This window comes from Atta cephalotes (assembly GCF_000143395.1).
Source record: "Atta cephalotes unplaced genomic scaffold scaffold00047, whole genome shotgun sequence".
In the NCBI taxonomy this organism is placed as follows: Eukaryota; Metazoa; Arthropoda; class Insecta; order Hymenoptera; family Formicidae; genus Atta; species Atta cephalotes.
The window spans coordinates 101,580-114,777 of NW_012130111.1; the positions used below are offsets into that span (position 1 = coordinate 101,580).

The window sequence follows — 13,198 nt, forward strand, 5'->3', positions numbered from 1 at the left end:
TATATAAAGAAATCCATTATTTTTCCATTCAATTTCATGCAAAAATAATAGATTTCTTTTTACTACACCTAATATATATATATATATATATATACTTTTCCAAAGTATCCTTCTTTATGAAAATATAAAAATATAATACGTGTACTCAATTAATCGCTTAGTTTGAGTATTTTAAGTATTCTTAACGATATTTTTTTAATACTTTTTTAAAATAAGTAATTAATTGGTCAATATTAATATTAAATTTCTATAACGTCTCTGTTTAAGTTTTTTTTTAATAAGAGAAAAGATCGTTCTCAAGGGAAAAATGCATCAAACTTTTTCAAAGGTTAACTGTTTAGTCGAAAAATGTTGCTTATTAAATTCCAATAAGTTCTAAGATAGTTTCAATATTAAATATTTCACTGTAGATTTATTTAAATAATTACTAAAGAAACAAATGTAATTAAATACTTTTTCTTAATAATTAATCAGACACTATGTATATATAACTGAATCGAATTGAAACGTTATCAAAGCATTTGTAAAGATTTACATATGATTTACATACTCGTTTGTAAAATGGTTTGGTTAAAACTTGAGACAGTCCTTAAGTAATAAAAAAATAAGTTTACTGCAACATATGCTATTGGCAGATTTTTGTAAAATAAGAACATGGCATAAAGTTTAAATGTTGTGATAATATTTTCCTTCAACAAAGGTAAATATATTTTATTCTGCAACAATTCTAAAAATCAAAATAATAATAATTTTGTTACATTATACAAATAATCTAAAATTTTGAACTCGTATTTGAAATAAAATTTTTTGAACAAAATTGTGAAAAAGAAAACAGATTTAATATTTAATATTATGCTCAGAGACATATGTATAAAATTAACTCCTTGTAAATAATAAACATATGTTTTTTTAATAATTATTTTTTAAAAATAATTTTTATGAATTTTGTATACTTTTAAGGCATATTTCTTATTAATTTTTGCAAATTTTTAGAAATGAAATTAGAAAAATAAGATTTATTTTTAAATGTCGTAGTGATAATCTCCTCAAAATTTCTCCTTAAAAGTAATTCTTTTTTCTGAGAATATATGTGTGTGTTTTGCTCAATCATGAATAATAAACATCATCAGCCGATTATACGACGCATCATTGATCTACTTCGCTCCTACGCAAAGTTTCATTACTATGTATTGAATCGAAGTCAATCTTGATCAACCTTAGTGAAACTATACATTGCAAGCTTCGTTGATTAAATACAAGTCAACTCGAAAACAAATGTAATCAATTTTGCGGCCGGAAATACAAAGCGTAATTCCTAGCACATAAATACTATACAAGTACGTTAATAAATTATACATCATATAAATAAATATGTAATAAAGTAGTAGAAGAAAATCTGTATGAAAAATCAATGAAATCAGTAAAGAAAATATTAATAAAGAAAATAATTAATTAATACAAATTAAACATTTTCATTATAATATATAATAGTATATGGCTTATATTATAGTATATGGCTTAGTTCAAATTATATAATTTATAATTTCTCGTAATATGTAATTTCTTATATGGTGATTGAGTATTAATAAAGAATTGATACATTTTTGTTATATAAATCATAGTATTTATATAAATCAAACAATATAAAAAAATTATGCAAATTATTATCGTTTTTACGAATAGGAATAAATTAGAAAGATTGCTTTGATATAATTTTTTTTTAAACTAACACGAAAATATTTATAACATAAAAGTGAATAATATTAAAAAGTATGTTTCAAAACAATATTTTTTACGATTAATAATTATAAAATTAAATTTAAATAAAAATGTATATATACTATGTATAAATGTAAATTATGACAATAATTACAAAGAAAATATTTGTGCCGATATGACAGAAATGATTATCGTGCAGTAATTTGCGATTTGCTTGAGAAATCATTATTGATGACAAGGACGTGGGATGGAAGGAACTCTGGTGACATTAAAGACGCGAACGCAATTAACTCTGGATTAATGACAGTGCTCCGGAAAGCATTTAGCGTGCCGGTTACGAAGCGAAAACTTAATAGTTGCGCTTAGAAGATTACAATTCTAATTTAATGAGTACTTATTAAAATGATCTCTTACGTAATGCATTGTACTAATTTTATCTTTTGCATAATCCGATTTTATTGCATTGAGATAAATCTATGTTAATAAAAACGTTTATGTAGAAAAATATAAAAAAATTATGTTAAAATTTTATAAAAATTATCTTAATTTTATTATTTTATTGCAATTTTTACCGTTTTATATCAAATAAAATTTTTAAGTCTATCTGAAATAAATTAAAAAATGCAAAAGATTATATGTGTCAAGAAAAAGAGAATAATATTTACGCATATTTATTATTTATTTTTATACTTTATATTTATATATAAACCTAATTTTTAATGAGACTTGTGGATTAAAAACTTATAATTTATTTAAACATGATATTTTTGTTATTAAAAAGATTTGTTTGTACAATGTAAAAAATTGAATTATGCAGCGCATTTTATAACTATTGTCGCTCATTTTTCTCTCTCTTTCTTTCTTTACGAATTTTTTGAATAACTTAGAATACATTTTTTCTTAGTGGAAATTTGATTGGACGTTTGTTTTCTTATAACTTTTTACAACTTTCCTCATTAAATATCTTAGCAACTAAGCCCCAATTTAAGATCTTTTTAAAGTAAAGTTTAATTGAAACCAAGTTAAAAGAACAAATTACCGTTATTAAAAAAATAATAAAATAATAAAATAAATTAAATAATTTGATAAATTTTTTACTTTCGAATATGTATCGAATATTTATTTCGCTATTTATTTGTAGTTGAAAAAAATGATGATAATTTTCGAAACTATTTACAAATCTATTTCGTGCTATATACGAATTTGCTTTCTCGATCTCATATCATCTGTTGATGATAAAGGTAAATTAATTTTAAATTTATTATGGAGTTCTCTCTCTCTCTCTCTCTCTCTCTCTTTCTCTATCATTTTCTCTCTGTTTTCTATATTACAACTACATGTCCCAGCAATCAATCAACAATATATCATTTCATCATGATATAATCTCGTGTTCTTACGCATCGCGCCAGGATTAACGGGTCCATGTGTACCAGGAATTGCGAATGAAGCACTACTTACCAGTAGTGACTACACTGGGAAGTACTCCAGTTGCAGTGACGGCCGAGGGTGTGTCGGGCGCGACGGTATCTGCGACCTGCGTCTGCGTCGGTCTGGGGTCGTAGGTCGTCGTGCTGTCGACGTAGTCGGCACTAAGCTCATAATTCGTCATCGCCTGATGATTGTAATTCGTGTAACCGCCAGTGCCGGGACCTGACGATGTGTATTCGCTACCACCATACGTGTACCTGTCGAGGACAAATGATAGGTCCGCGTGAGTCGCGTCCATTCACGAAAAGTGCAAGTTAATCGGAAGAAGTAAAATAAAGATTTTCACAGTATTTATATTTGACTTCACATTGCGAAATAATATCTGATTACATTAAGCTAACATGTTTTTGCAGTTTTTACAAATTTCCTACATAGAGTATTACACAAATAAATTTTATTTAATAAAACACACGTATTCTTAAAGAAATATATATAGTGAGTGCAATCAATTTGTTAGAATCTCTAACATAAATTAACGATTTTACATTAAATTACTGTAATTAACATAAAAGTATAATAATATTGTATTATTATTATTTTTTTATGAAATACTGATATTTACAAATTTTAAATATATAAATTACTCTTGACATTACTTTATAGATAGCACTATCTCTCATATATATTCCAAAATAGTCAATCTCATTAAGAATGAAAAGGAAAATTTCCAAAGAATCATCAACAAACATTATATCAATTAATGATGCGTTTGATAAAAAAAAAATGCGTATTATAGGAATGAAGCAATAAAAATAAACTGCTTAAAACGTATAAAAAACCCAAACAAATTGACACGATAATTGTAGCAAAAAGCAGTGTTAAATATTAATTTTATTTTCATTTTTATTTTATATAATTCATAATTACGTAAGTTAAGATTATCTTTTTAATACATTTTAGTGTAATTGTCCATTAAAAATCATCATGTGTATAAATCTTAATACTGACTTAATATTGATTTTATTTTTATACAAACTAAAAAGAAATCATATTTTTCGAATTATGGTTCTAATAATATGATCATCACTCTATAGTAAGCTTAATTGTCCATGTTCCCCTCAATTTCAATATAAACTTCTAGCCACACTTACCCGCCATTATAAGGATGATGTTGATCCGAACTGCTCGGCGTCTGATGCTCGAATACACTGCTGTCTGGCGCCGTCTCTGAGGCTGCCCTCATTTGCGCCCTGTGGAATCTGACCTCATCTTCAACCTTTTCCCGTTGTTTTTTCGACATGCGCCCAAATTTAACGGCTTTAAACAAAATCAAGGATTTCATCAAAATTATAAATTCGGAGCGTTACAAAAATTGAATCAATATTAAAAGTAAACTTTATTTATTTAGGTAATGTAATAATATGTAGTCATGTTTAGATTGAAACATGACTATAAAAAGGTATTTTTAAAAAGCGCTTTGAAAATTCTTTTATTACTTTATATTCCTATATGTATATATAGAATAGAAACAAGGCAAAATTGTTTGCCTGAACAAAATAGCAATAAAATCAAACTTTTATTTATTTAGCCCTTCACTTCGACTAACTTAAATCACATTGTGAGAGTACCTACAGTGTAAAATATAAATTCCAAATATAAATTTTAGGATTTTAAGAATTCTACAAAATAATGCTTGGTTTAATTCTTTACTGCATTTTGTAGAAACAAACTTATACCATGAATTTTTTATCACAACTTTGTTGTGATAAAATATCGATTCCATCTTACATTTGTTATACAATACGGATGACATAAAAATTTTATTCTAGTTTCTTGTGCGACTTTCAAATAAAGTATCTAATCGTATATAATATTGTCAAACGCTTTTTTTCGATTATTGCTCTATCTTTCTCCCTCTCCTCTCTCTTCATTTTTAGTCGTCTCGAACTCATTATTGTCAATTATGGACAATAACAGATCAGGAGCGATCATCGATGGGACGATTTCGTTGTAAGGCGATAAAATCTAACGGGTATTTTACGGATCGATCAAGATCAAGTCGCACGTGACTCCTCCTACCGGTCGATCCCTTCCTCGCCACGAAGAAGGCTCGGCGAGGAACGCGGAAGAGCTTCGCTGCGTTCTCCTCGTCTTCTTCAGCGACGCTATCATCGTCTGGTCGCGACGCACCCACCCGATGACGTCACACACACAAACTATAGCTTGAACAAACGCATGTACTCTGTCCCGAAAATGTTATTCAGAGTATTTGTAACTCCATGCACATATTTTTACATGTTTTTGATCTTTTCGATTTTTTCTTAATAAAAATTATGGCCATTTTTTTATATTTTTTTCAGAATTAATCGAAAATTAAGTTATTATTCTTTAATTAATTACAAGAGAATTTAGATGATTTTTTTAATCACTTTATTATCAGAATATTTAACTCTCCACGGCAATGTGAATCTTTCAATCTTGGTTTTGAAATGTTGAGGCCCACATCAGATTTATTTATTGTTCTGGACTATATACAAAATATTTATGTATTGATGAAATTAGCATCAAAACTATAAAAATGAGAAAATTTTTAATCTGTTAAAAATATTTATGCGGCCTGTAATATAGGTCGTTGAGTGTACACGCGACTTCTATATGTCGTTGGAAAACAAACACAGGCATACACACAACATTGCCATTTTTAGGATGGGATACTAAACTCTACCATATCTATCTATTCTCTTAAAACTTACAATTAAAAAACTATCAAAGTTCTACATCGCCGATAAAGAAGAATACATATAAAAGGTTATTAAAATAAAAAGTATTAAAAATAATAATACACTTATATATATAAACATTAGTTTTTATTGATGGAAAAATTTATGACACTATTGTGTCTAGTTATCGAGAACTGTGTGTTTCATGTATCATTCCTAATATATTCTGAGAGCAATTTTAATCTCAATTTTGTCAAGGAAAAGTATTAAAAATAATAATACACTTATATATATAAACATTAGTTTTTATTGATGGAAAAATTTATGACACTATTGTGTCTAGTTATCGGGAACTGTGTGTTTCATGTATCATTCCTAATGTATTCTGAGAGCAATTTTAATCTCAATTTTGTCAAGGACTGACATTTTTCAATAGTAAAATTTATAGTAAACTGACATTTTACATTCGCGTGCATTTAGTGCTGCAAAAATACTACTTTGAAGAATTTATAACTTTTTGATTGCTTTGTAGACATTTAGTTTTTGAGTTCGAAATTAAATTTAAAATCACGTGAAGCATAAAGTTAAAATTTTAATTAACAAAAAAAATCCTGTATATTCTCTTTTGCTTAACTCTGACAAATACGAAGATTAAATTTTATATAAATTAAAAAAATACAGGATAAAATTAATCTTAACAGACAGATATTTCGAAAACATTCAATTTTTCCAAAAAAACATTCTAAATAAAATTGCATGTTATACCGTCACCATTGTACGCTCTACAACATACTTTTATATGGAATGTTACTTAGTAAAATTCCATATTTTCGAAATATTTGTCAGTTAAAATAAAATAAATCATTCTGTACATGAATTATATCATTTAAAAATAAAATTTTTTAGTGTATAATTTTGTAATTAGAAAATTTTCGTATTATAAGTTTTTGGCCGGTTTTTATTATTAAAATTTATATTATACTTTCAATAATGAATAGGTCATAATTTATTTTACTTAGAAAATTTTCTTTTAGATCATTTTTCATTGCGAATTTTTTTGCACGTAAAATAAATTAATTCGACAAAACATGTTTCTTATTATTATATCTGATTAAAAAAAGTTATTAAGAAAAAAGTTTGAATTAAGAAAAACGTTGATTAATCAAAAGCATTCGTTTAGATTTTTCCTCAGATATTCTAATCAGATTAAAAAGATTTTTCGAACACTATCTGCGGTAGCAATGTATTGTTGATTTAGTGGTATCCTGTCACTACACGCGTATAGTCACGCGCGTAAGTCTCATGAGGGTGGTCGAGGGCTCGAATGACAATAGGGGGCGAGGGGTTGATAAGGGGGATAGCGATGTCAGCGGCTAACCGAATGGCTATCATGTGGTGGCACGGCGAGGAGAAGAGGGAGGAAGCGGAGGGTGATCGACCGAATGCGGATAAAGTATGGACGAGAGAACGAGACAGAAAGAAAAGGAAGGAGATAGAGACGGAGATGGCAACAGGAAGAGTATGCACTAACCGGTAGCTTACGATGCACTTTCTGGCATTCTGTGTACGCGCGCACGCATGCACGCTCACATGTTGAGTAGAAACGATGTAGCTTATCGCGCCGGAGAGTAAATAAAGCGATACTGAATCTGAAATACACGCCGAGACGGTTCCCGTTACTGAATCCTACTTTAATCTTTCGAGTTCGAGTTCTCATTTTGTTAAAAGAAATCTCTATGTCACGAAGTGCTTTTCAGGATCGTGATAATTAAAACTGATATAATTTGAGTAAATTTCGCGTGCATCTGAATACAATACGTCGTAATAAAACGTACATCTAGTAAATATAATATGTTTGAATTAATGCAATTAATTAAATATAACTAATTAAATCGTAACTTAATTAATAAATTTATTTATTCTTAATTATCATCAAAATATATTTTTTGCATATGTGTCATTATTATTTTAAAAATAAATTTTAAATGCGTATATAGTATCTAATATAAGTAAAAATTAAAATTAAAAATTCTAATTTATAATCATAATTTATAATCTTAAATCCTTTCAAAATGCAAAAAAATTAGTGATAAATTTAATCTCAAGCATTAATTTATTTTAAGCATTGAAAACATTGTAAAATATGTATTACTATAATGAATAACATTTTTACTTGAATTCAATATACATACATTTCTTCGCATGAGAAATGTTATTAAATTTAATTAATTGTCAACAAATATGCAACTGTTATAGATTTTATTTTATATTGAAATTAAGCATGTAATTCCATTATTGTAATTAGCATTCTTATCGATAACACATGACTTTTTAATTATACATATAAAAGTTACATTTTTTATCGATTTTAGTCTATTCATTGTATCTTCTATGGCAAATAATTTTAATGAACCAGACTTGAATGTGAATCACGCGACGTTATTTGTCCGTAACCAGATAAAAAACCGCGTTTGATAATTGGCCATCAAAAAGCAGGAAGTTGTGGTTGTGCCCGAATATCGCGGCTGAATATCATCCGATTCATATGAAATGGAAAAACATTCCACGTTGTTAACTTGACATTGCGCAGTTATTTATTATAAAAGCAAAAAATATAATACATAATTAAGTTAGAGTGATTGGAACATATAATATAAAGTATTAATATTGGATTGTCCGGTAAGTTCGTGCCGATTTTGAAGGAAAATTAAAATGCAGAAGATTTAAATTTTAGTATACATTTATTAAATTATATAGGTTAGTCGGCACGAACTTTCCGGACAACCCAATATATTATAATTATAAAATATAATATATTATAATTATAATATGTATATTATATTATAACTTATATAATATATTATATTATATGTTATACTTATATGTTATATTATAACTTATATTATAAGTTATATAAATAAAAAAATCTCTTGATAAAATTTACTTTAAATAAAGTTAAAGTTTTTAAAAATAATTAAGAGTTTACTTAAAAATTTTTGAGGTAAAGTGTGTGCAAAATATTAATCTAAATATAAGAACTTTAAAGTATTTCAGTGCTGATTTAAAAATAATCTTAGAAAAACTGAGTTTTATTATTTCCATCGTATTTCTGGGATTTTAAAGCGCTCATAAGAAAGTAATGCTAAGTCGACATAAAGTTCATTCGCGAACAATACGCGACAGCGCCACTAGATGAATGTGACGGTGCTGCATTTTCTCGTAAATAAGATTCATACAGTATGAAATAAAAGGCAGTATTAAAATTTTTCATTTGTTCTTATGAAATAATTTTTTTGATGGCAAGCTACCTTATAAATAAACAGATTCATCTTGAAATTTAAACAAACTTATAATTTTACAATTATTACTTTAAAGAAAATCTTAAAATTGTTGACATTTATTTTTAACAATTTTTAAATATCTTAGTTTAATAAACGTTAAATTTAAGATTACTATGGACATAAAGTTTAAAATTTACCTTTATATTATTTCTTTACATACCTTAAGTTTTCTATTAAATTTACAGTAAGTTTTAAGATTTTTTTAAGTTTTCTAATTAAATTTTCCCAAGAGATATAACAAATTTTTTAAATATATAATTTTCAAGTAAATAGATATCAACTTTTTAAATAGTATATTAAAAAACAATTAAAAACAATTAAAAAACAAGGAATAAAAAAGAATATAAAAAATATATAATTTTTTTATGTAAATAAATATCGATTCTAAATTAAAAATATATAAATTATTTCAATTATCTTAATTAATTTTGTAAAGATTTGTTTTAATTTTCTAAAAACAAATATAAGATTTTTAATTATCAAAATATTACTGAAATTTATAATATTAATTTATAAAACTCAACTAGCTCTTATATTATTTATAATTCATGTTCTAGCTATTTTTTTATTATTAATTTTATAATTTATATATATATATATATATATATATATATATAAAATATAAATATATTTATAATATTTTGAATGTAATCTATGACGTTTCCAAGATCTTTGATCATTCAATGCTCGATTTAGATTCACGGAAGTAACAATCACAAAACAATAAAAATAGCCGGCGAATATAAAATTTATGCTGTACTGCGATTCATAGATCGGGTTCATTTATCGAACGATGTAGAGAAGTTCAGTGACGCGAGATCGAAAAACGAAATAAATTTGCTTGATTAGTGGTACTATACATTTTGTTTCACAATGTGTCGAAAGAGAAATAACAATGTATCAAAACAGATGAGAAAAAAGCTTTCAAAGGTCTAAAAATAAATATTTCCTACAAAAATTTTAAATTATAAAATTTTATTAATTACAATTAAAAAATTCAATTAATGTTACCTATATTTGTTGTGCGAAGATACGCTCCATAATTAATTATAGAATAACATTTATTTTATTAATTATTCTTTGAAGCTTAATTTAAAATTTTAAACATTCTAAAGAATATGTAAAGTAATTAGGATAATTTCTGTCAATCAATTAACATTTAAAACACAATGAGAAATTAAATCCAGCTTTTGATGTATGTATCTTTTAGAATACTGTATGTATCTATCGCGATAATCGCACAACATGTCGCGTATAATCAATGCATCTTGAATCTCTCCATGTGAATATTTATCCACTTGATATATCATTATAATACAATGAATAAAGTTATTTTGTTCATCAATTTAAGTCGGTTATTATAAAATTTTAGTTTATCTGTTGCTTGCTATTATCATAAAAAGAAGAATAAACTAAATGTAAAAAATTATACAATATAATTATATGTTATATGTATTTTTAAGATTTAATTTTCAGTTAGCCTTGAATTTATTTGCCTTAGAATTTTCTATAATTCTTGAAATAAAATTTAATCCACCTACCATCCGAATCTTATTATATTGTAAAAGGCTTAGTACCAAAAATTTATTTAATATTAAATAACTTACTTTTTAATAAGAAACTGACTACTTTAATAAGAAACATCTTGTCATATTTTGAATAAAAACTCAATTAAAAGTAACTTATAATTGTCTTTAAAATAAACCGTTCACATAATTTTTAATTTCATGCTAATATCAATTTTAATTTAATTTGTTTTAAGTATATTCTTCTTCAATGGTTATTTATAGTAAAAAATGGCAATTTTTAGTTATAAAGAATTCAGATGATCTCATATGAATAAAAAATTAATTGTTCTCTCTGCACAGAATATATAATTAATATTAATTAAAATTCTACTAGCAAAAATATATAATAAAATTATACAATTTTAATATATGTCTTATGTAAAAATGTATAAAAGAAAAGGTAATATTATATGATTCTTATATTTAATCATAGTGTTGTTTAATTGATTCTAGACTCAAAGATATGAAATATTTATTACCTAGAATATTATTTATAGAAATGTGGCATTGCATAATAGCTCGAAGAGGAATGGGAGTGGAAATGTGGCCTTCTACAAAAATAGATTTAAAAAATTCGTTTTGGTTAAAAAAAATGCAGTATTTACAAAATTAACAATAAAGTAAAATATTGCAGAATGTATGCAAATATATATACGTACATGTAACTTTTTTCGCATTTAGGTTGCTACAGTACATATACATAACATAAATTATAAATTAAAACTATAACCAATTTATCAAATAATTATTTTGATATGAAAATCTCGAAAAAGAGAGAGAATGTCAACGTGCTTAGGAGGCCAACATGCTTAGCCAAATGTCATACTATCGTTTAACTTTGTATAACTCAAAATATACATATAACAACTAAAGTTAAATAACAAACAACACTTACATATATTCGTGTGATAATACGTTCGAGTTTAAGAAGAATGAGACACAATGTATAATAATTAAATGCTAAAGTATATTTAAAAAAATGTTTCTAAATGCATGAAAAATGGGCTATAATAAATGGTTATTGTGTATATTATAACATTAGCATTAGCGTCATGGTGTAACGCCGCGCTATTAAATAAATAACTTCATAAATAATCACTAATTTGCCACCTAATAGCGGAGATATTAGGAACAGTCATTATACCTACGCTAACTATAATACTACGTAGCTATAATACTACTGCTCTAATTATAATTATATGAAAATAGCAAAATACTGAAATTATCATGAATTATTCCATTCATTCTTATCAGTATCTATTTAAATTTTAAAAAAAGCTCTTTGGTGATATAAAAGAATATGAGAGATTTCATTTGGATCTAAGACTATCATCTCGATCATTATGTTTTCGACCGGCTTTATCTCGATAGGCTTTATCCGTTCACCCACGAGGTATCTTCTCGTTTCGTCTTGACGGCCTTGTCTATTAATATCGCAACAGTCTTCGAGAATAGGCTTCGGACAGCGGCGGTTTAACGCACCGAAGACAGTTCGTGACTCGCCCCGATAAAGTGCAACGATGATTCGTCGTAGGAGGAGGAGAGACGGATTCTGATAAGGGGTCGTGCACCCCGAGTTGGCACGCGTAGCGTCTTGTTGCAATCGGTATGCATATAGTATAGCCTTCGTTCAACTACTGACGTTTCTTCATTTTTCGTGCAAAACAATCAATTTCACATCATGCATTACGCAATTTATTAAGAATTCATAGTTTCCTTATACTATTTAATTTTTATATTATTTTTGTCTATAATTTAAAGGCTAGAAGATAACATTATTATTTAATTTTTAAGCTAATTATAATTAGTTGTTCTATTTTTTTAAATTTTTGAAAGAATTTAAGAGTTACGTTCTGATAATTATTTCTTGAATAAATAATATTTTTGTATCAAACAAAAAATAATTCAGATGAAGCATTTTAAAGATTTCTACATTTTTCTGCGTTGTATCATATTCGTTTATATTGCATTATTATCTACATCGAGTAAATATCGGGTATCGGTACTGTTCGAGCATGTCGCAACATCGCGTCCCCGCGTTAGTCCTTCAAACAAAGAAGCTTTTAAAGAGTTTGTATGACGCTCTGAGCTATCCGCTATTTCCTGCTGATCTCATGGAACTATATCATGCAAAACTTGTTTGAATAGACCACAAGAGTGAAAAGATGTTATGTTCGATGCATGCTATTTAAAAACTACTATTTTTAAGTTTAATTAAGTTTCTTGGCTACCAAATTATAATGATACATTTAGTTCTTTATACACTGAAAAATTAAAATTTACTAAATTTTAATAAAAATCTGTTTGAACAGTAATATTTCTTTGCTACAGGAACCATCATTTTAATTTGAGTATCATCATTTTATAAAATAAATATTCATTTACTGTAAGTAAATGTTTAGTTAATACTATTCAAAGAAAT

The 13,198-nt window shown here is 26.4% G+C and overlaps 1 protein-coding gene across 2 annotated transcripts in view; it reads right to left on the reverse strand.

Annotated features, from left to right (window-relative positions):
• Window positions 1-13,198, reverse strand: part of LOC105622582 (probable nuclear hormone receptor HR3) — an 81,798-nt gene that overhangs the window by 6,404 nt on the left and 62,196 nt on the right. For both annotated transcript variants that reach the window (XM_012203999.1, XM_012203998.1), the window contains exons 3-4: window positions 4,299-4,464; window positions 3,178-3,404 (exon numbers count right to left, since the gene is read on the reverse strand). In XM_012203999.1, coding sequence (XP_012059389.1) covers window positions 3,178-3,404; window positions 4,299-4,464 — 393 coding nt within the window. The remainder of the gene's footprint in view (window positions 1-3,177; window positions 3,405-4,298; window positions 4,465-13,198) is intronic.